The following is a 25,650-nucleotide window of genomic DNA, read 5'->3' on the forward strand; positions in this document are numbered from 1 at the left end:
TGCAACCAGAAGGTTGTGAGTTTGGATCTAGCTGCAGTTTATTTTTCCTTCACTTTTCAGTGACTCAATGTATAGAGGGAATTGGTCTGATGGTTCCATGGACATCATTCCCATTGCTATTTTCAATAAAAATGGAGAACATTCGATAAATCTAGATCAGTCGACTAGAGTCTCTCCTGTAGTGTTTTTTTTAGGAGTATCTGTCTCAGGGCGCGTGGTTCTGGAGACATTCCTGGTGTATGTGACCATGGACGCCAACTTACTAGGCTGGGAAACAGTCTGGGTCTTGTTTAAGGAACAGGGATTTTGGACTCGGAAGTTCTGCTCTCCTCTTTAACATCTTGGAGTTCAGAGCGGTTTACAAAGCTCTGATGGCTTAATCTCAGTCGTCCTTAGCTTGGTTCCAGTTAGACAATATCACCTCAATGGCTTACATCAACCTCCAGGGAGGAACTCTGAGTTTCTAAGCCATGTGGAAGGTGACTTGGATTGTTCGGTGGGCAGAAGCTCACAATTGCTGTCTGTCATCCTCTTTCCAGGTGTGGACAATTGGGATTCTGACTTCTGAACAGTCAGATATTTTATTCCGGGGAGTGGGCTCTTCTTCTGGAGGTGTTCTCCAGGTAAACCCTCAAGTCGGGGGTTCCGGAGTTGGCTTCTGAGGGCGTTTCAGCAGAACGCCAAGCTTCCAAGATTCAGTTCATGGTCAAGTGATCCACAGACCGCCCTGATAGATGTTCTTGCAGGTTTTTCTTGAGATTTCAGTCTTGCATACCTATTTCCTCTGTTTGCTCTCCTTCCACGAGTCATTACTCGTATCAAACAGGGGAGAGTGTTGGTGATTCTATTAGACCCTTCGTGGCCTTGCAGGATCTGGTATGCAGACCTAGTGGAAATGTCGTCTCTCCCACCTTGGAGACTGTCTCTGAGGAAGGACCTTCTGATTCAGGGTTCCTTCCTTCATCCAAATCTCGTTTCTCTGAAGCTGACTGCTTGGAGATTAAATGCTTAGTCTTGTCTAAGCTTGGTTTTTTCTGAGTCAGACATTGAGACCACGATTCAGGCTCACATGCCAGTTACTAGAAAGATTTTCCATAAGGTATGTAAATATCTTTTTTGGTGTGAATCCATGGGTTCCTCTTGGAGTAGGGTCAGGATTCCTAGGATTTGTCTTTTCTCCAGGAAAGTCTGGAGAAGGGTTTGTCAGTTAGTACCCTGAAGGGTTAGATTTTGGCGTTTTCATTTTTTCTACATAAGCATCTGGCGGACGTGCTAGGTGTGCAATCTTTTTGTCAGACCCTGGTTAGAATCAGGCCTGTGTTTGTCTGTTGCTCCTCCTTGGAGCCTTAACCTTGTTCTTAAAGTTTTGCAGTAGGCTCTGTTTGAGCCTTTGCATTCCATAGATTTTAAGATGTTATCTTAAAAGTTTTTGTTTTATTATTGCTATCAATTCTGCTCGGAGAGTATCGGAACTCTCAGCTTTGCAGTGTAATTCGCCTTCTCTTATCGTTCATGCCGATAAGGGGGTTCTTCTTACTAAGTTAGGTTTCCTTCCTAGGGCCAGATCCGATATGCAGCGTCGCCCGCAAAAGCCATATATACGGCGTAACCTAGAAGTTACGCTTGTATATTTCTGCCTTCGCCCGTTGTTTTTTGGGCCATAGACAGGTATACCAAACCCGCGCAGTTTGGTATCCAATATACAGTGTAAGGACTTACATGGCGAAAATGGAGAAATCTTACTCCATTTAACACCTAACAGCCAATAAGATTCAAGTTCAATACGATTGGCTGATTGGTTCAGCCAATCGGATTGAACTTGAATCTGATTGACTGATTCAATCAGCCAATCAGATTTTTCTACCTTAATTCCAATTGGCTGATAGAATCCTATCAGCCAATCGGAATTCGATGGATGCCATCTTGGATGACGTCATTTAAAGGAACCTCATTCGTCGGGAAGTCGTCGTGCCGGATGGATGTTCCGCGTCGGAGGAGCGAAGAAAGAAGATTGAAGATGCCGCTTAGAAGAAAACTTTGCCCTGATGGAGGACCTCTTCTCTGCTGCTTGATTGAAGACATCGCCGGATGGAAGACTTCTTCTTTGCTGCTTGGATGAAGACATCGCCAGATGGAAGACTTCTTCTCTGCCGCTTGATTAAAGACATCGCCCGGATCGGATGAAGAGTTCTGCCCGGCTGGGTGAAGATAAGGTAGGGAGATCTTCAGGGGGGTAGTGTTAGGTTTATTTAAGGGGGGTTTGGGTTAGAGTAGGGGTATGTGGGTGGTGGGTTGTAATGTTGGGGGGTGGTATTGTGTTTTTTTTTTTACAGGCAAAAGAGCTGATTTCTTTGGGGCATGCCCCGCAAAAGGCCCTTTTAAGGGCTGGTAAGGTAATAGAGCTGTTAACTTTTGTATTTTAGAATAGGGTAGGGACATTTTTTTATTTTGGGGGGCTTTATTATTTTATCAGGGGGCTTAGAATAGGTGTAATTAGCTTAACAATCTTGTAATCTTTTTTTATTTTTTGTAATTTAGTGTTTTTTTTTTTTGTAATTTAGTTTAGTTTATTTAATTGTATTTTAGTTTAGATATTTGTAGTTTATTTCATTTATTGATAGTGTAGGTGTATTTGTAACTTAGGTTAGGATTTATTTTACAGGTAAATTGGTAATTATTTTAACTAGGTAGCTATTAAATAGTTATTAACTATTTAATAGCTATTGTACCTAGTTAAAATAAATACCAAGTTACCTGTAAAATAAATATAAACCTTAAAATAGCTACAATGTAATTATTAATTATATTGTAGCTATCTTAGGGTTTATTTTATAGGTAAGTATTTAGATTTAAATAGGAATATTTTAATTAATAATTTTAATATTAATTAGATTTATTTTAATATGAATTTAGTTAGGGATGTTAAGAGTTAGATAGGGTTATTATACTTAATATATATATAATATAATAACGATATTAACTATATTAACCCTAATATAATTAGGGTTAATATAGTTAATATATAATATAATATAATAACTATATTAACCATAATATAATTAGGGTTAATATAGTTAATATAGCTGGCGGCGGTGTAGGGGGATTAGATTAGGGGTTAATCTATTTAATATAGCTGGCGGCGGTATATGGGGATTAGATTAGGGGTTAATGTATTTAATATAGCTGGCGGCGGTATAGGGGGATTAAATTAGGGGTTAATTTTAATATAGCTGGCGGCGGGGTAGGGGGATTAGATTAGGGGTTAATAATTTTAATATAGCTGGCGGCGGGGTAGGGGGATTAAATTAGGGGTTAATAATTTTAATATAGCTGGCGTCGGTGTAAGGGGCCCACATTAGGGGGTAGTTAATGTAGATGGCGGCGGGGTAGGAGCTCACATTAGGGGGTAGTTAATGTAGATGGCGGCGGTGTAGGGGGCTCACATTAGGGGGTAATACAGATAATGTAGTTGGCGGAGGGGTCCGGGAGCGGCAGTTTAGGGGTTAATAATTTTTTTATTGTTAGGATAGTGAGGGGGGATAGCGGATAGAGGGTTAGACGTGTCGGGCTATGTTTGGGAGGTGTGTTAGACAGTACGGGAGATTTAATAATTTAGTCAGGTTTTGTAGGTGCCGGCAGTTTCTAAAGTGCAGTAAGTCATTGGCGACTCCAGAAATTTGTATTTACGCAGATTTCTGGACATCGCTGGTTTTTCAGACTTAGGCACTTTAGCATCTGACGGCGCCGTATATAGGATAGCTCGAGTTGCGAGCTGAAACTACGAGCGGCGGGGGTTCCCTCGCTTACGCCGCAAACTACTATCTTTATCGGATCGCGCCCCTAAAGTGGTTTCGAAAAAAAAATATTAATCAGGAAATCGTTGTTCCTTCTCTATGTCCTAGTCCTTCTCATAAAGAATGTTTGTTGCATAACTTGGATGTTGTGCGTGCTTTAAATTTTTACAGGCGACTAAGGATTTTCGCCAGTCTTCTCCCCTGTTTGTTTCTCTGGGAAAACGTAAAGGTCACAGAGCTTCTGCTACTTCTCTTTCTCTCTGGTTGAGAAGTATAATTCATATTTGCTTATGAGACTGCTGGACAGCAGCCTCCTGAGGGGGAAATACAGCTCATTCCACTAGGATGTCTCCTTTTCTTGGGCTTTCAATAATGAAGCTTCTGTGGAACAGATTTGCCAGGCTGCAGCCTGGTTCTCTTTGCATACTTTTTTCAGAAAGGTTATTCAAGATGCGGTGCCTTATGTTTAGGTCTTCCTGTCTTGTCCCTCCCTATTCATCTGTGTCCTCTAGCTTGGGTATTGATTCCCAACAGTAATTGATGAAGCCGTGGACTCACCATATCTTAGGAAAGAAAAGAAAATGTATGCTTACCTGATAAATTTCTTTCTTTCCGGATATGGTGAGTCCATGGCCCCGCCCTTTCTTTTAGGACAGTTATTTTTTGTCTAAACCTCAGGCACCACTACACCTTGTGTTACTCCTTTTTTTCCCCATTTCCCTTCGGTCGAATGACTGGGGGTTGTAGGAACGGAAGTGATACTTAACAGCTTTGCTGTGGTGCTCTTTGCCTCCTCCTTCTGGTCAGGAGTGATATTCCCAACAGTAATTGATGAAGCCGTGGGGGTCGATTTATGAAGCAGCGGATGTTGCTTCCGAACCACTCCGCTTCAGTTCCGCCTAAAGTGGAAGTTCAGAAGCCTTAACTCGTCCGCAACCTCTGAGGTGGCGGACAGCAATCAGCCTGATCGAATACAATACGCAGGGGGCGTTATTGCACCAGCAATGTCGGCATTTATCGATGTGCAGCGGACATGATACGTTACATCGTATCATGTCTGTCCGCACAATAATACATTTACCCCGTGGACTCACTATATCCGGAAAGAAATAATTTTATCAGGTAAGCATAAATGTTCTTTTTGTGGGTTTGGGGGGGGGGTTTGTAATGTTAGGGGGTGTTTGTTTTTATTTTTTTGCAAAAGTGCTGTTAACTTTAGGGCAATGCCCTACAAAAGGCTCTTTAAGGGCCCTTGGTAGTTTATTATTGATTAGGATTTTTTTTATTTTGATGTGGGGTTATTTATTTATTTTTTAAACAGGGTATTAGAATAGGAATAATTTTTATTGTTTTGGATATTTTCGTTTGTTATTTTCTTTAATGGTAGTTTTTTATTTTTTGTAATTTTAGTGTTTATTATTTTTTGTAATTGTAGTTTTAATTTTTTAGTAATCCTAGATCTTTTTATGTTTAGTAATATTAGTTTTTATTAGTTTAAGCTTATGTTTTATTTTTCTTTCACAGGTAAGTTTGTATTTATTTTAACTAGGTAGTTAGTAAATAGTAATATCGTAGCTAGCTTAGGTTTTATTTTTATTTCACTGGTAAGTTTGTATTTATTTTTAAATAGGTAGTTAAAAAGTTAATAATTGTAACTTTAATTTAGGTCTTAGGGTTAATATAGTTTAATTTAGGTTGTTGCGATGTGGGAGGGCGGTGTTTTAGAGGTTAATTGGTTTAGTTAGTGTTGGCGATGTGGGTGTATGGTGGTTTAGGTGTAAATAGGTTTAGTTAGTGTTAGTGATGTGGATGAATGGTGGTTTAGGGGTTTATAGGTTTATTTAGTGTTTTAGTTAGTGTTGACGATGTGGGTGTACGGCGGTTTAGGGGTTAATAGGTTTAGTTAGTGTCTGCGATGTCGGGGAACTGCTGTTTAGGGGTTAATAGGTTTATATAGTGTTTTAGTTAGTGTCAGCGATGTTGGGAAACTGTGGTTTAGAGGATAATAGGTTTAGTTAGTGTTGGTGATGTTTGTGAATGGCAGTTTAGTGGTTAATAGATTTAGTTAGTGTTGGCGATGTCGGGAAACAGCTGTTTAGGGGTTATTAGGTTTAGTAAGTGTCGGCGATGTTTGGGAACTGCGGTTTAGCGGTTAATAGGTTTACTTAGTGTTGGCGATGTTGGGGAACTGCGGTTTACGGGTTAATAGGTTTAGTTAGTGTCTGCGATGTTGGGGAACTGTGGTTTAGGGGTTAATAGGTTTAGTTAGTGTCGGGTGAACGGCGGTTTAGGGGTTAATAGGTTTAGTTAGTGTCGGAGATGTGGGTGTACGGCGGTTTAGGGGTTGATAGGTTTTTTAGTATTGGCGATGTGGGGGGGCGGTGGTTTAGGGGTTAATAGGTTTAGTTAGTGTTGGCTATGTGGGGGTATGGCGGTTTAGGGGTTAATAGCTTTATTTAGTGTTGGTGATGTGGGTGACGGCGGCGGTTTTAGATAATTCTGTTTCTGCAATCGGCGGCATTTTAGTTATGTTAAGTTAAATCAATTTTTTGGGTCCTTTCGTTTTTTCAGATGCATTCTTTACTTATATGCATTATTATATTCTAAACTTTAGAATAGAATAATGAATATGAATGCAGATTGGATCTGAAATAACGAATGGATCCAAAAAACTATTTAACTTAACATACCTATTTGCCTAAACAATTTTTTTTTTTTTTAAACTTAACAAAACTAATTTTTTTAACGAAATAATTTATTTAACTAATGAAAATGAAACAAACCAAATTATTTAGCGTTGCACATGTCTATTTTATAGTATAGTTAAAGGGATATGAAACCCTGCTACTCCTTCAACAAAAATTACCAAGAGAATAATGCAAATTTGATAATAGAAGTAAATTGGAAAGTTGTTTAAAATGATATGTTCTATCTAAATCATGAAAGAAAAATTTAGAGTTTCAGGTTTCTTTACCTTGTAGCTTTATTTATAAATAAGAGTGAAGTTTAAAGCACAAAATTATCTCCAAGGTATTTTATGGAGTTTAATAAAATGATTAGTGAGAGTGACCATGAAAAAAAGACACAGCAGGTTATGTCATTTCACAAATGCCAAGTGACAGCAACAATGTAACAATCTTAAGCCTAGATTTAGAGTTCTGCGTTAGCCGTCAAAACCAACGTTAGAGGCTCCTAACGCTGGTTTTGGCCTACCGCTGGTATTTAGAGTCATGTAGGTAAAGGTCTAACGCTCACTTTGTAGCCGCGACTTTTCCATACCGCAGATCCCCCACGCCATTTGCGTATCCTATCTTTTCAATGGGATCTTTCTAATACCGGTATTTAGAGTCTTGGCTGAAGTGAGCGTTAGAAATCTAACGACAAGACTCCAGCCACAGAGAAAAGCCAGGAGTTAAGAGCTTTCTGGGCTAACGCCGGTTCATAAAGCTCTTAACTACTGTGCTCTAAAGTACACTAACACCCATAAACTACCTATGTACCCCTAAACCGAGGCCCCCCCACATCGCCGCCACTCTAATAATTTTTTTTAACCCCTAATCTGCTGACCGCACACCGCCGAAACCTGCATTATCCCTATGTACCCCTAATCTGCTGCCCCTAACACCGCCGACCCCTATATTATATTTATTAACCCCTAATCTGCCGCCCCCAACGTCGCCGCCACCTACCTACAATTATTAATCCCTAATCTGCCGACCGGACCTCGCCGCTACTCTAATAAATGTATTAACCCCTAAAGCTAAGTCTAACCCTAACACTAACACCCCCATAAGTTAAATATAATTTAAATCTAACGAAATAAAATAAATCTTATTAAATAAATTATTCCTATTTAAAGCTAAATACTTACCTGTAAAATTAACCCTAATATAGCTACAATATAACGAATAATTATAGTGTAGCTATTTTAGGATTAATATTATTACAACAATTTTAAGCTAATTACACCTACTCTAAGCCCCCTAATAAAATAACAAAGCCCCCCAAAATAAAAAAATGCCCTACCCTATTCTAAAATAAAAATTGAAAAGCTCTTTTACCTTACCAGCCCTTAAAAGGGCCTTTCGCGGGGCATGCCCCAAAGAATTCTGCTCTTTTGCCTGTAAAAAAAAACATACAATACCCCCCCCCAACATTACAACCCACCACCCACATACCCCTAATCTAACCCAAACCCCCCTTAACCTCTTAAGGACATATGACGGAATTTTTCCGTCATAAAACAATTGAGCAAACTGAAAGCTGTGTCCTTAAAGGGTTAAATAAACCTAACACTAAGCCCCTGAAGATCTCTCTACCTTGTCTTCACCACGCCGGGTATAACCGATCCGTCCAGAAGAGGGTCCGAATTCTTCATCCAATCCGGACGATGTCTTCATCCAAGCCCAAGCGGGGGCTGAAGAGGTCCATCATCCGGCTGAAGTCTTGATCCAAGCGGGGGCTGAAGAGGTCCATCATCCGGCTGAAGTCTTCTATCAAGCGGCATCTTCAATCTTCTTTCTTCCGGTTCCATCTTCATCCCGCCGACACCGAACATCCATCCTGGCCGACGACTTCCCGACGAATGACGGTTCCTTTAAGGGACGTCATCCAAGATGGCGTCCCTCGAATTCCGATTGGCTGATAGGATTCCATCAGCCAATCAGATTCAAGTTCAATCCGATTGGCTGATCCAATCAGCCAATCAGATTGAGCTTGCATTCTAATGGCTGATCGGAACAGCCAATAGAATGCGAGCTCAATCTGATTGGCTGATTGGATCAGCCAATCGTATTGAACTTGAATCTGATTGGCTGATTCCATCAGCCAATCAGAATTTTCCTACCTTAATTCCGATTGGCTGATAGAATCCTATCAGCCAATCGGAATTCGAGGGACACCATCTTGGATGACGTCCCTTAAAGGAACCGTCATTCGTCGGGAAGTTGTTGGCCAGGATGGATGTTCCGCGTAGGCGGGATGAAGATGGAGCCGGAAGAAAGAAGATTGAAAATGCCGCTTGATAGAAGACTTCAGCTGGATGATGGACCTCTTCAGCCCCCGCTTGGATCAAGACTTCAGCCGGATGATGGACCTCTTCAGCCTCCGCTTGGGCTTGGATGAACACATCGCCCAGATAGGAGGAAGACTTCAGACCCTCTTATGGACGGATCGGTGATACCCGGCGTGGTGAAGACAAGGTAGGGAGATCTTCAGGGGCTTAGTGTTAGGTTTATTTAAGGGGGGTTTGGGTTAGATTAGGGGTATGTGGGTGGTGGGTTGTAATGTTGGGGGGGTATTGTATGATTTTTTTTACAGGCAAAAGAGCAGAATTCTTTGGGGCATGCCCCGCAAAAGGCCCTTTTAAGAGCTGGTAAGGTAAAAGAGCTTTTCAATTTTTATTTTAGAATAGGTTAGGGCATTTTTTTATTTTGGGGGGCTTTGTTATTTTATTAGGGGGCTTAGAGTAGGTGTAATTAGCTTAAAATGGTTGTAATATTTTTATAATGTTTGTAAATTATTTTTTGATTTTTTGTAACTTAGTTCTTTTTTTATTTTTTGTACTTTAGTTAGTTTATTTATTTGTATTTATTTGTAGGTATTTGTATGTAATTCATTTATTGATAGTGTTTAATTGTAGATAATTGTAGGTAGTTTATTAAATTTATTTATTGATAGTGTAGTGTTAGGTTTAATTATAACTTAGGTTAGGATTTATTTTACAGGTAATTTTGTAATTATTTAACTAGGTAGCTATTAAATAGTTATTAACTATTTAATAGCTATTGTACCTGGTTAAAATAAATACAAAGTTGCCTGTAAAATAAATATTAATCCTAAAATAGCTACACTATAATTATTCATTATATTGTAGCTATATTAGGGTTAATTTTACAGGTAAATATTTAGCTTTAAATAGGAATAATTTATTTAATAAGATTTATTTTATTTAGTTAGATTTAAATTATATTTAACTTAGGGGGGTGTTAGTGTTAGGGTTAGACTTAGATTTAGGGGTTAATACATTTATTAGAGTAGCGGCGAGGTCCGGTCGGCAGATTAGGGGTTAATACTTGAAGTTAGGTGTCGGCGATGTTAGGGAGGGCAGATTAGGGGTTAATACTATTTATTATAGGGTTTTTGAGGCGGCAGTGAGGCGGATTAGGGGTTAATACATTTATTATAGTAGCGGTGAGGTCCGGTCGGCAGATTAGGGGTTAATAATTGTAGGTAGGTGGCGGCGACGTTGGGGGCGGCAGATTAGGGGTTAATAAATATAATATAAGGGTCGGCGGTGTTAGGGGCAGCAGATTAGGGGTACATAGGGATAACGTAGGTTGCGGCGGTGTACGCAGCGGCAGATTAGGGGTTAATAATAAAATGCAGGGGTCAGCGATAGCGGGGTCGGCAGATTAGGGATTTATTAATAAGTGTAAGGCTAGGGGTGTTTAGACTCGGGGTACATGTTAGGGTGTTAGGTGCAGACTTAAGAAGTGTTTCCCCATAGGAAACAATGGGGCTGCGTTAGGAGCTGAATGCTGCTTTTTGCAGGTGTTAGTTTTTTTTTCAGCTCAAACGGCCCCATTGTTTCCTATGGGGGAATCGTGCACGAGCACGTTTTTGAAGCTGGCCGCGTCCGTAAGCACTGCTGGTATTTAGAGTTGCAGTGGCGGTAAATTATGCTATACGCTCCCTTTTTGGAGCCTAACGCAGCCCTTCTGTGAACTCTAAATACCAGCGGTATTTAAAAGGTGCAGGGGAAAAAAAGCATGCGTAGCTAACGCACCCCTTTGGCCGCAGAACTCTAAATCTAGGCGTTAGTCTCATTTCATTCTCAAAAGACAAAACTAAACCATTGAAATCCCATGTGACAATGGTTGTGGCACATAGTTCTTAAAGGACCAATAAATACAGTTGATTTGTATAATCAACCAATGCGTCATCAAAAGACAATGCAATAGCAATTAGTCTGAAGTTAAAATAAGTAGTATATTTGTGACAACCATTAGCCAATCACAAATGCATATACGTATATTCTGCAAATTCTTGCACATGCTCAGTAGGAGCTGGTAACTCAAAGCATTTAAATAAAAAAAGACTGCGCATTTTGTTAATGGAAGTAAATTTAAAAGTTGTTTAAAATTGTATGCTGTTTCTGAATCATTAAAGTTTGTTTTTGAGTTCACTGTCCCTTTAAGTCCCATATGGGACCAGTAATATAGATTCTCATTCATGTATATTATTGAATACATAGTACTTTGAAGTCCATTTTAAGATATTCATTCATAACTATACTACCAGGTCTTCAAAAACCACTGTCTTTTATTAACAAAGATATCCATTGTCACAGGATGTTTTCTATACATCCATACTATAACACACAGCTATGACTTCATATGAACGAAGCACAATACACTGTCAGCTTACCAGCTTATCCTGCACTTTTCTCACTGCAATGATTATATCAGTCTCGTGGGCTTTGAAAAAATTCTCCCATTTTTCACAGCACACTGTGGAACGAAAAAATAGCTTATTTAATACAAATGTACAGTACCATACTTAACCATGAAAAACCTAAATACAATAAGTGGAGTTCAAAAATATTACAACTCTCAATCTCTTACCCAAAGGTACACTAAACTGAAGGTGAGATAAGAAATTGTTTAAATAGCTTCGTTCTTTACTCAGAAGAAAAGTTCATTTTTATTAAACAAAACAAAAAACAAACGTGTATATATATTAATTATCTGTATTGATATATATATATATATATAAACAGCATGTTTTTACTGAGTGAAGAACAAAACTATTTCAACTATTTATATTTATAAAAAAAAAAGTGTTGTTAACATTGCTTTAAAGTGTTTGACTGGAAAGGGCTCAAAGGTGTATTATGTTTGTATGTATATATGTGTATGCATGTATGTGTTCAAATACATATGGACACATGCATACACATATGTTCATACACACAAATATATATACCTTTGAGCCCTTCCCAATCAAACACTTTAAAGCAATGTTAACACCACTTTTTTTATTTTATAAATAGTTTGCCATATACCATTTCCCTTTAAAACACTTTATGTATTTCAGTAATTAACATATATATTACTTTTATTATGTATATGTATATATGTGTGCAACATATAACTCACAACTTGTAATATGAGCAATGTTTGGCCTATTATCCATTGAATGTATAGAGCAGTGCTTTCCAAACTGTGTGTCGGGACACACTAGTGTGTCGGCAGCAGTGTGTAGGTGTGTCCCTGCTTCAGCACAAATTCTTTTTTTAATTTTCTTTTTGGTTTCTGACTTTCCACCTGCCTGCTACGCATATCACATGGTTGACACATGATTGATACCTAGGGGGACACAGATCATGTTAACCTATTGGCACAGCTCAGTGGGAACTGAAACTATTCCCATTGGCGGTACATTGGCTCCTGACTGCACGTGTAGTCTCCTTAATTGGCTTGTGACTGCATGTGTAGTCAGTGAGTGGTACAGCAGTGTGTATACAGCGCGGGCAGTAGTCAATCGGACTCACCGAGCTCTGAGGGCGGCAGATTAAACGTTGAGCTGAAGTCAGAAGTCAGTTGTTTTTTTTTGCAGCTAGCTCCCAGTAGTGCATTGCTGCTGATGCTCTTGATATATGGATAGGAAGTGGAAGCTTAAAAATGCTTGATAATGAAATGAGTGTCTTTATCTAACATTCCACCAAATATTCAGAAATTGTGTTCATCCCATCAACCTCATACATCCCATTAAAATAATAAGTAGCTATTGGTGTTATTAAACTTTTTTTTAATTCTTGCACATACATACTGTTACTTGTAAATACATTTTGTTATTATATAATTTATGTTTGTGTCCGTATCTCTAAAAACAAGTTAGATTAACCTCCTTTTTGCTAGTACAACTGAATTACTGTGTCGCGAAATGATGTAGGTCTAAAAAGTGTGTCACAAACATGAAAAGTTTGGAAAGCTCTGGTATAGAGCATGCAAAATAGATGTTAGCCAAGCTAATCATTCTCTGGTTATTCTGTTTAACCATTCACTTGTAATACCATATAGTGCACTATTCATTGCACAGGCCTGTAACATTGATTAATCAGTAGCGCTCCACTTGTAATCTGGGACAATACTGTACCCCATGGTAATTGGTGATTCCTTTAGTTTCTAACAAATTTAGTTAATGAAGATCTCAGTTGTTTAATTTTTTCTTACTTTCTTTTCTATTAGTGTTTTCTAACTCGTGTGAAGTAAAAGCAGTTTAAAGTTAAGTAAAGTTATGCACTTTAAGACATAGTATATATAATTAATCTTAAAAGGACAGTCAAGTCCAAAAAAACCTTTTATGATTTAAATAGGGAATGTAATTTTAAATAACTTTCCAATGTACTTTTATCACCAATTTTGCTTTGTTCTCTTGGTATTTTTAGTTGAAAGCTAAACCTAGTAAGTTCATATGCTAAATTCTTAGACCTTGAAGACTGCCTCTAATCTGAATGCATTTTGACCACTAGAGGGCATTAGTTCATGTGTTTCATATAGATAACATTGAGCTCATGCATGTGAAGTTACCCTGGAGTGAGCACTGATTGGCTAAAATGCAAGTCTGTCAAAAAAATGAAATAAGGGGGGCAGTTTGCAGAGGCTTAGATACAAGGTAATCACAGAGGTAAAAAGTGTATTTCTATAACAGTGTTGGCTATGCAAAACTGGGGAATCCTATATTATAAAAGGCCAAGGCCAAGTGTGTTTGTCTGAAGCCTTCATGCGCAGTACAGACTGCGCGCGGACAAACACACCTGGCCTTCAGCTGCAGAGTAGTGCGCACTGCGGAAGCTGCCTGGTGGGGGCGTGACCGGCGTCGGACGTGCCTTGATGGGGCGTGGCCGGAGGGCGTGGCAGACATGACAAGGGGGTGTGGCCGGTAGGCGTGGCCTCGCGGAGGCGCGGGAGGGGCGTGGCCGGCGGGAGAGACCAAAACAGAGGAAGGAAAGAAAGAAAGCGAGCAGAAGAGGGGGGAAGAGCAAAAGAGGGAGAGAGAGCGCAAGAGAGTGGGAGAGAAAGAGGGGGAGAGAGCTCAAAAGAGAGGGGAGAGAGAGAGCTCAAAAGAGAGGGGGAGAGAGAGCTTAAAAGAGAGGTGGGAGAGAGAGCGCAAAAGAGAGGGGGAGAGAGCACAAGAGAGGGGGAGAGAGAGCGCACAAAAGAGGGTGAGAGAGAGAGCTCAAAAGAGAGGGGGGAGAGAGAGCGCAAAAGAGAGGGGGGAGAGAGAGCGCAAAAGAGAGGGGGGAGAGAGAGCGCAAAAGAGAGGGGGAGAGAGAGCGCAAAAGAGAGGGGGGAGAGTTTAAAAGAGAGCGCAAAAGAGGGGGGAGAGAGTGCAAAAGAGAAGGGGGAGACAAAGTGCAAAAGAGGGAGAGAAGGAGCAAAAGAGGGAGAGAGAGAGCAAAAGAGGGAGAGAGAGAGCGCAAAAAAGAGGGGGAGAGAGCGCAAAAAAGAGGGGGAGAGAGCGCAAGGGGGAGAAAGCACAAAAGAGAGGGGAAGAGAGCGCAAAAAGAGGGGGAGAGAGCGCAAAAAAGAGGGGGGAGAGAGCGCAAAAGAGTGGGGGGAGAGAGAGCTCAAAAGAGAGGGGGAGAGAGAGAGCTCAAAAGAGAGGGGGGGAGAGAGAGCTCAAAAGAGAGGGAGGAGAGAGAGTTTAAAAGAGAGGGGGAGAGAGAGTGCACAAAAGAGGGGGAGAGAGAGTGCAAAAGAGAGGGGGAGAGAGCGCAAAAAAGAAGGGGGAGAGAGCGCAAAAGAGGGGAAGAGAGAGTGCAAAAGAGGGGAAGAGAGAGCAAAAGAGAGGGGAGAGAGAGCAAAAGAGAGGGGAAGAGAGAGCAAAAGAGAGGGGGGAGAGAGAGCAAAAGAGAGGGGCAGAGAGAGCAAAAGAGAGGGGGGAGAGAGAGAGAGCACAAAAGAGGGGGGAGAGAGAGCAAAAGAGAGGGGGGGAGAGAGCACAAAAGAGGGGGAGAGAGAGAGCAAAAGAGGGGGGAGAGAGCAAAATAGGGGAGAGAGAGAGCAAAAGAGGGCGAGAGAGAGCAAGAGGGGGAGAGAGCAGATGAGGGGGGGAAGAGAGAGAGCAAGCAAAAGAGGGGAGAGAGAGCAAAAAAGGTGGGAGAGAGATAGCAAAAGAGGGGGGAGAGAGAGCACAAGAGGGGAGAGAGAGAGCAAAAAAGGGGAGAGAGAGAGAACTCAAAAGAGAGGGGGGGAGAGAGAGCGCAAAAGAGAGGGGGGAGAGAGAGGGAGCAAGGGTTGGAACCGCGGTACCTAAAAAATTGGCATGGGCTTTAGGACTAGTGGGTAATAAAGGGATTATCTATATTTTTAAACAACAAAAATGCTGGTGTTGACTGTCCCTTTAAAAACAGGTGCACTTTCATTCATTACATTTTTTAAAGATGGTTCCTTTGTAAAGTAATTACTGTTTATTTATAGCAAAGATCCCGTCATTCTTCCACCTGCATCTCATACTGTATTTAGTTGATCGACGACGAATCCGGCTTCATCCAATTGTAGCATGGCCCACGAGCTGGACGCCAAAGGGGACATGCAACGATTGGATAAAGTCAAATTCGTCATCGATCAACTAAATACAGTATGAGATGTGGGTGGAGGAACGACAGGATATTTGCCATAACTAAAGAGTAATTATTTTACAAAGCAACCATCTTTAAAAAATGTAATGAATGAAAGTGCACCTGTTTTTAAGACTAATTATATATACTATATCTTAAAGTGCATAACTTTACAATCACTTTAAATAGAAACTAATAAAACAGTATAAATTCTGTACTTCATATTAATGTTTGTTTGCTGATGAGTATAATGAGCACTTTACCTATTAACCAATGAGCATTAGTAAAAGATAACTATGCAACTGTGACCACTGTATTGGTTTCAGTTTAAACATCATGTTTATAGGCTGCTCTTCCATATTGATGATAGAGAACAATGCGCCTTTATACTTTATGCCATTTACTGTGCGTTACTCTACAAGCTCCTTCACTTACCATTAAAATCAGGTCTCTCTGTTTTATTTTGATGCCAGCACTGTTGAATGAAAGGAAGAGCTTCTCTGAGATTTTGAACTGAACTGCTTTTTTCTAGCGTCTCCAGGCTCGGCCGTTCCCCATTACAGACGTCTTTGCGGATCAGTTCTGAGTTGTAAACTAGCAGAATGAGAAGAACAAGTATTAATATTGCTTAAACGCTTCTCAACTATGGAGCATTTGTTTTCAATTTGCCTGCAGCTCACTTTAAAGCTGTTCACTTATACTTTATACTTTAACACTTTAAAGCTGCAGGTTGGTGAAGCTCTGCAATTTCATACTGGACGTCGCCATCTTGCAACACGCGTATTTTTGCACTTTGCTACACCTTAGGTTTAACTTGCACAGTACAGAGGTTGAAGCTTTAGATTTTATTTCTGGTTTTCTTTTATACACAGTTTATATAACAAATATAAAAAAAGCCCTGAAGAATAATATAGATTATTGCAGCTGCTCCCACTCTGCATCCTACACTGAAGTGCATGATATGGCTTTTCAAAAAGACAAAAAGAATACAATGTTGCTGATCTATGAATTGGCAATGCTCCTATCACAGGAAAACTTAAAGGGATATGAAACCCAAACTTTTTCTTTCATGATTCAGATAGAGAATACAATTTTAGACAACATTCCAATTAACTTCTATTATTTAGTTTGCTTAATTCTTTAGATAACCTTGGTTGAAGAAATAGAAATGCACATGGGTGAGCCAATCACACGAGGCATCTATGTGCAGCTACCAATAAGCAGCTACTGAGCCTATTTAGGTATGCTTTTCAACAAAGGATATCAAGAGAATGAAGCAAATTAGAAAATAGAAGCAAATTGGAAAATTGCATTCTCTTTCTAAATCATGAGAGAAAAAAAAAATGTATTTCATGTCCCTTTAAGCTGCAAGATGGCGGCGTCCAGTGTGTAGATGTAGAGCTCCTTTACCCAGCAGCCGTAAGGGGTTAAAATAAAGTAACAACTTTGAAGAATGCTGCAGGCACAGGAAGAAAAAATATGTATTAACCATTCTTTTGTAGTTGTACCTAGCAGTTTAATGTCCCTTTTCAAATATATCTGTTGAGGAGCGATGTTGAGAAGTATTTTTATGTATAGATAAAAATATATGAACTGTACAAAATTAGTCCTACTTATCTAGCTGGAGATTTTTTTAAACTATCAGATTTTCTGATAAATGGATCAAATTTAGTATTTCTAGATGTATTGTTTCAACTATAGTATCACACTATTATATAGAATCACACTATTACATAGTATCACACTATTACATAGTACCACACTATTACATAGTACCACACTATTACATAGTATTACACTGTTACATAGTATTACACTGTTACATAGTATTACACTATTATATAGTATCACACTATTACATAGTATCACACTATTACATAGTATCACACTATTACATAGTACCACACTATTACATAGTACCACACTATTACATAGTACCACACTATTACATAGTATTACACTGTTACATAGTATTACACTATTATATAGTATCACACTATTACATAGTATTACACTATTACATAGTATCACACTATTACATAGTATCACACTATTACATAGTACCACACTATTACATAGTACCACACTATTACATAGTACCACACTATTACATAGTATTACACTGTTACATAGTATTACACTATTATATAGTATTACACTATTACATAGTATTACACTATTACATAGTATCACACTATTACATAGTATCACACTATTACATAGTATCAAACTATTACATAGTATTACACTATTACATAGTATCACACTATTATATAGAATCACACTATTACATAATATTAAACTATTAGATAGTATTACGCTATTACATAGTATTAAACTATTAGATAGTATTACGCTATTACATAGTATTACGCTATTACATAGTATTACGCTATTACATAGTATTACGCTATTACATAGTATTACGCTATTACATAGTATCACACTATTACATAGTATTACGCTATTACATAGTATTAAACTATTAGATAGTATTACGCTATTACATAGTATTAAACTATTAGATAGTATTACGCTATTACATAGTATTACGCTATTACATAGTATTACGCTATTAGATAGTATTACGCTATTACATAGTATTAAACTATTACATAGTATTACGCTATTACATAGTATTACGCTATTACATAGTATTACGCTATTACATAGTATCACACTATTACATAGTATCACACTATTACATAGTATCACACTATTACATAGGCCATCACTACAGTCTGTCAGATATTACATACATCATTGCACAGCATTTTCAGGATTTTCTCATTTGAACCTATCTTTAACCAGTTATGTTACACTTGCCAACTGCATTCACAGTATTAATGCCCGCCCTATACCCTTTGTAGAGACAATTGCTATTACTAATTAACTAGAAAATTATTTTAGATACTAAGTTTTTTTTTAAATTAATTGTGACCTTTTATTATGCACTAATGATGTTCTCACTCTTGCATTAATTAATTTATGTGTGTGTCTGTGTAGTATTTGGTGTTGGTGGTGTAATTCTACTTTTGAAATTGATCTTATATAGTGTAAAACAATGGGCTCCATTTGACAGACAGCTAAAGTTATGCCTTTTTCATGTGGTATTTGTGAGTATATGCCCACCCTTTTATGGTATTATTATCTATATTAGTATCCTCATTGGGATTAAAGACTATAGACTTAGATTATGAGTGGATAAATATTTATCGCTCCTGCTCGCCAGTTAACTCTGCTAGAAGTAAGCTTTTTGCACATGTTATGACAAGTTGAAAGTAAAAAGTTTTCGGACAAGCACTAACCCGATGTTCGCAAAAAGCCGAAGTTTGAATGTCCACTTCAACGTATTCAATGGAGCCAACAAGTTGCGCAAACTCGATCGTGTTCATCCAAGTGCGCTAGCCCATCATGAAATATCAATTTTCAAATTCCAATGTTCTTCACATAGCAGAATATGTTGTATTTATTAATAAATACATATTTATATATATATTTGATTTTTTTTTGTAAAATGTATATATATGTGATAATATATAGGTATAAATATATACAGATATATATAGGAATATCTATTTATAAATACTTAAAACATATTCTCTTATGTGAAGAAGATTGGAATATGAAATATTTCCAGTAAATACACAGTTAAATACTTATTTTAAAATGAATATTGCATAAATATGATTTTTCATGCTTTCAGCTACTTTATTGCAAAGGGCACCAATGTACTATAATGTCTATATAGGTATACATATGTATTTATGTGTTTATGTGTATATATGTCTGTAAATACATATATAATACACATACAAATACATAAATACTGTACATAAGTTTGTGTGTGTATATATATATATATATATACATATTTAGACATGTGTATGTATGTATGTATCACTATGTTACAACCCTTTGCTTGCCTTTTTTTCTCTAACACCTGAGACCTCATATCTTTGAGCCTTTATAACTTTTTATTGCAATTTTTAAAAAAATATATTTTTATTAGATGATGTCATTATGAGTGTAACTGTGCCTTTAAATGTTATTTTAATTTTTTTTGTCTAGTGTAACAGTAAACCAGAGCTCCGAGTTTGCGTTATCCCAACACGCTTGTAATTCAATTGCAATTTCATTTACTTTCAACTTGTAATACGCACTCTAATTCCGACATGGGCAAAGAGCTGTTATAAACCTTTTATCGGTTGTTTTCAACAGTTAGTGTGATACTCATAATCTAGCCCTATGTGTGTGTTGCATATGATAATAGTGGTTATGTAGCTAATTGATGCCTTACTATGTAGTTACACTATGGGCTAGAAAGTGGAGTGCAATAGATAACTCAGGGTGTGTTTGGTCTTCTGCTAAGAATAATCTTGCATAACAACTGTATGTTATATATTTTAACCAATACATCTTAATGTGGCCTAAACTTTTTTTTAGAGTGCCCTATACTTTTATGTGCGTTTGTATATGTATCTTAAGGCATGTATTTATCAAGCCGTCAACCGCAAATAAGCTGGAATTCCGCAGCGTATTTGTGGCGAGCCTGATTCGCCTTAGTTATCAAACCCTACAGACCGGCAAATGTAGAATTTAGTGACGTAACATATGATCCGCCGGACTCAGTCCGACACAGATCGATGCTTACGTCACTACAGATGTTCCGAACACAAGTTCGGCACAATCTGACTACTTTTGGAAGTTATCAAATTCCTACCAGGTACGCTCGGCACTATTCCGGCCCAGCGTACCTGGTTTTCAATCCGCCGCCCTGGAGGTGGCGGATGCCATAGGAATCAATAGGAGTCAGAAAGCAGCGAGAGATTATGTTTGCTGCTGCCCGATATCCCATTGATTCCTATGGGAATGTCTACACCTAACACCCTAACATGTACCCCGAGTCTAAACACCCCTAATCTGCCCCCCCTACACCGCCGCCACATACATTATACTTATTAACCCCTAATCTGCCGCCCGCCACTGCCACCACCTAAATAAATCTTATTAACCCCTATCCCGCCTCTCCCGGACCCCGCCGCATCTAAATAAAATGTATTAACCCCTAAACCACCGCTCCCGGAGCCCACCGCCACCTACATTATACATATTAACCCCTAATCTTCCACCCCCTTCACCGCCGCAACTATATTAAATTTATTAACCCCTTTATTAAGAAGGAAAATCAGTAAAGAACTGCAACTAGAAGTACAAATATAGCACTCTGAATGTTGGATAAGATATAATCGGTAAATTTGTGCTAAACACAACTAAAAAATAAAACTTAACTTTTATTGTATAGCAAAGATGTTAAAAACATAGGGTAGGTAAGAATTAAAAATACAAAATTGCTTATTGGTACCCAGAGATGAGTTGTATAGCAACCAATGTCAAGTGATAACCAAGTGGTTCACTGGTTGTTACAATCTAAATACGTTTCAAAGGTATATAGATGTTTTCTTAGAAGGTGGCCTAAGGTATATGAATATATGTGTTTCTAATTGTCGTGGGTAGGTATATAATTTTCTCTGGTTATCATGGGTGGGTTGATGCTTAGATAAACTGATCACTCAGTGGATAAGGTAAAAAAGTATCTTTACCTATTATTACCAGCGGTAATTGAATTCTGTTTTACTGATGGCAACAAAGATACTTATTAATGTCATAAGGGAAATTACCAGTTGATACCATGAATATCACTCTAAAGTAAGAGAATATCTGCTGGTTACAAACCCCTAATAGGATTCAGTATATCTGTTTTCCAGTGGATACCTAAGGTATCAATCCAAAATAGGAGAGTGTATGTCAGTTATGATCCCCTTGGGAGGTCAGTATATTGGTTAACATCATATAAAGGAGGTTACCTATTAATACCATGAGTATACTGGTTAATGCCAGTTTGAATCCGGATAAGAAAAAAATATAAAAATAACCTCTTGATACCGTAAGTATTGTTAATACTGATTATACTGGTTGGTATCAGTTTGGATCTGGTTGACAAAAGTAGCCTCTTGATAACATAAGTATTACCCCCCCCAAAAAAAAAAATATGAAAAAGATTACCTATTAATACCGTGAGTATATTGGTTAGTGTCAGTTATATCCAATTACCTATAAATACTGTTAATATTTGCTAAAAAAAAAATAGAGAGAAGATGTATCAATCAATAGGTTTACCTTGTTATACCAAGGTGGAGAACCAGGTGGGTACAAAAGGTATCACTACAAAAATGGAAAATTAGAGTATATACCTGTTGATACCAAGTGTAGTTATATTGTAGTATCCGGGCTAGTGTTAGCACACCTGTTAGTGCCGTGCTAAATGATTACCAGTTAATACCGTAAGTATATACCTATTAATACCGAGTGTAGCGGTTATTGTCTCCTGGTTGGAATAAGCGTACCTATTAATACTGTGTTAGGAAATTACTTGTTAATACCGTAAGTATCATTAGGAAATGGCAAGATATATGTCTATTATGGTTCTCTTAATATCTTAGTATCTTAGGAAAGATATTACCTATTAATACCATACATATTTCTCAACCGTGAGTTAGCGAATTACAGTATCCCCAGAAACAATTCAATCATGAGTAAGATTTTATATTGGCATGAAAAATAAATCACCCAATTGGAGATGAATACCTTTGGTACCAAAAAGAAAAATTTATACCTATTAATACCGTGATTGTTACCAAATGGAGAGAATAAATGAAGAGAATAAATCTCCCAATTGGAGATCAATACCTAGGAATACCGATAAAAAATACCTATTAATACCGTTAATATTTACAAAATGGAGAGAGTAAATCTCCCAATTGGAGATAAATACCTTTTAATACCAATAGATAATTAATACCCATTAATACCATGAGTATTATCTGTATTGTCAGATGGAAATAGGTATACCTGTTAATGCCGAATTGAAATGATTACCTATTAATACCGTAAGTATCACCAACTACTAAAAACAATATACTTATTATTATTATTATTATCGGTTATTTGTAGAGCGCCAACAGATTCTGCAGCGCTATAAACAAAGGGGGAGTACAACAAAACAATTATAGGGTAGAGGGCCCTGCCAAGAGTTGCACTGTTGTAGTCAGCTCTTAAGAAGGTGATCTACAAACAGCTGGACTTTTAGGCTTACATGCTAAGAGGGTTCAGGGGATTGCATTGGAGGAGAGGAACTGGTATTAGGAAAGGTTAGCATAGGTTGTATGCGTCCCTGAGCAGTAGAGTCTTTAGGGAGCACTTGAAGCTTTTAAAACTAGAAGAGAGTCTTGTGGAGCGAGGCAGAGAGTTCCACAAGATGGGAGCCAGTCTGGAGAAGTCCTGTAAACGGGAGTGTGATGAGGTGACAAGAGAGGAGGAGAGTAGGAGGTCATGAGCAGAGCGAAGGGGATGGGAGGGAGAGTATCTGGAGACAAGGTCTGAGATATAGGGGGGAGCAGTGCAGTTGAGGGCTTTGTATGTCAGAGTGAGAGTTTTGTGTTTGATCCTAGAGGCAAGAGGAAGCCAGTGAAGGGATTGGCAGAGAGGCGCAGCAGATGAAGAGCGACGTGTAAGGAATATGAGTCTGGCAGAGGCATTCATTATGGATTGTAAAGGAGCTAGGCGGCAGGTGGGGAGACCAGAGAGGACAGAGTTGCAGTAATCAAGGCGGGAAAGAATGAGAGAGTGGATTAAAATCTTAGTTGTGTCTTGTGTAAGGAAGTGTCTAATTTTAGAGATGTTTTTAAGGTGGAAGTGGCAGGCTGTAGCTGAGGACTGAATGTGAGGAGTGAAGGAAAGATCTGAGTCAAATGTGACCCCGAGACATCGGGCATGCGGGGTAGGGGTAATGATGGAGTTGTCGACAGTTATAGAGATATTGGGGGTGGAGATTTTGGAAGAAGGGGGGAAAATGAGGAGCTCAGTTTTGGAGAGATTTAGCTTGAGGTAGTGAGAGAACATCCAGGAAGAGATGTGAGAAAGACAGTTAGTGACACGGGTTAGCAAGGAAGGAGATAGTTCTGGTGCAGAGAAGTAGATTTGGGTGTCATCGGCATGCAAATGATATTGGAATCTGTGGGACTTAATTATGGAACCTAGTGATGACGTATAGATTGAGAAGAGAAGGGGACCGAGGACTGAGCCTTGCTGTACTCCGACAGAAAGTGGTGACGGGGCAGAGGAGGCCCCAGAGAAGTCTACACTGAAGGTACGGTTTGACAGGTAGGAAGAGAGCCATGAAAGGGCTTTGTCACAGATGCCGAAGGATTGGAGGGTTTGGAGCAAAAGAGGGTGGTCGACAGTGTCAAAGGCTGCGGACAGATCAAGGAGGATAAGCAGAGAGAAGTGGCCTTTTGATTTAGCTGTAAGAAGGTCATTGGTGACCTTAACAATAGCTGTCTCTGTGGAGTGATAGGGACGAAATCCAGATTGCAGCGGGTCAAGAAGGGAGTTTAACGTAAGGAAATGGGATAGGCGTGCATATACTAGTTTTTCGAGAAGCTTTGAAGCAAGAGGGAGGAGGAAAATTGGGCGGTAGTTGGATGGGGAGGTAGGATCAAGGGAAGGTTTTTTGAGGATAGGTGTGACCAGCGCATGTTTCATCGATGAGGGAAATGTACCAGTGCTGAGGGAGAGGTTGAAAATGTGTGTTAGTATAGGGGTAAGGGTAGCAGAGAGAGAAGGGAGCAGCTGTGAGGGGATAGGGTCAAGAGGACAGGTAGTGAGGTGAGAGCGCAGTATAACTGCTGAAACTTCGTCCTCAGTAACAGGGGAGAATGAACTAAGTTTCAGGTTATGAGGGTTGTGGTTGAGTGAGAGTATTTGAGGGGAGGAGAGAATGGAATTGTGTTGAGAGCTGATTTCATGTCTGATGGAGTCAGTTTTGTTAATGAAGTGACTGGCAAAGTCTTGAGCTGACAGAGAAGTTGTATTAGGAAGTGGGGGAGGGCGGAGGAGAGTATTGAAAGTGGAGAACAGATGTTTTGGGTTTGAAGAAATATTAGAGATAAGAGTAGAGAAGTAGTGTTGCTTGTGGAGATTAAGGGCAGAGTAGTAGGAGTTCAAGATTAATTTGTAATGAAGAAAATCAGCTGAACTCCGTGATTTTCTCCAATGCCGTTCACCAGTACGGGAACATCTGCGTAGGTACCGTGTCAGAGGAGTATGCCAGGGCTGGGGAGTGTGTGATTTCCGAGCAGTGGTAAGAGGGGTGAGATTGTCAAGGACGGATATAAGGGTGGAATTATAGTGGCAGATAGATTGTTCAGGGCAGGAAAATGCGGAGAAGGATGAGAGGAGCGGTTGAAGGGAATTAGCAAGTTGTTGCTGATCTAAAGACCTAATGCTTCTGTGAAGTTTGGTGTGAGGAGTAGAAGGTGGGAGAGTTGTAGGAAGGGATGATATGTTGCAGGTAAGGAGATGGTGGTCAGAAAGAGGAAAAGGGGAGTTTGAGAAGTTTGAGAGAGTGCATCAATAGCTAAAGATCAGGTCAGGATATACCTTTTAATACCGAGGGTAGCAAATAAGGAAAATGCTTGTTTAAAAAGGGGGAGAGGGAGCAGGGACGCCACTGACGCATTTCGCCATGGTGGCTTTATCAAAGGGCAATCTCACTGACATCTCGTGGGATTTATATACCCTTAGTTCTTTCAGGATTCGCTAATACCGCCGTCAATCTTAGGGCATCAGAAGATGATTGGTTCAATGGTCTGTCACTTACTTTAAACCATTTTAATTGGTTACATCAGCAAACAGATATAAAGATATAAAAATACAGTTAATCATTAACAGGTCTCACAAAAAATGTGTCATTACTAGAGTGAATTGGACTTCTATTACCTGACTTGTATACTTTTAAATAAATAGCATCCGAAAAAGGGGTCATATAGTACTGTTTGTTGTTCCACTTATGTAATTAGTCACAATGCCCATCAATCATTGTATCCAGTTAGGCAATTGGTTCTCTCACATCCAATCAAAACTTGATATGATCGGAACAGAAAAATATGGATTTAATCATAATGGAACCTAATCATATGCAAGTTAGGTATTTCTGTTTCTAAACGGGATTCGAAACATACTCGCAATATAGTTTATTAGATATTTATAAGGCTGTATTGTATTTGTTTAGATGTTCAGTTTGATTGTTGGCTAAACCATCTGTCAATCATTATGTCCCATTTCACAATTGGTCCTATAGGATCCAACCGAAACTTCGTATAATCGGAA

General features: G+C 38.9%; 1 protein-coding gene across 1 annotated transcript in view; it reads right to left on the minus strand.

Annotated features, from left to right (window-relative positions):
• Positions 1–25,650, minus strand: part of LOC128649161 (receptor-interacting serine/threonine-protein kinase 3) — a 163,071-nt gene that overhangs the window by 74,609 nt on the left and 62,812 nt on the right. The window contains exons 6-7 of the mRNA XM_053702269.1: positions 15,856–16,014; positions 11,223–11,305 (exon numbers count right to left, since the gene is read on the minus strand). Of these exons, the coding sequence (XP_053558244.1) occupies positions 11,223–11,305; positions 15,856–16,014 (242 nt within the window). The remainder of the gene's footprint in view (positions 1–11,222; positions 11,306–15,855; positions 16,015–25,650) is intronic.

This window comes from Bombina bombina, chromosome 2, assembly GCF_027579735.1.
Source record: "Bombina bombina isolate aBomBom1 chromosome 2, aBomBom1.pri, whole genome shotgun sequence".
NCBI classification, from domain to species: domain Eukaryota; kingdom Metazoa; phylum Chordata; class Amphibia; order Anura; family Bombinatoridae; genus Bombina; species Bombina bombina.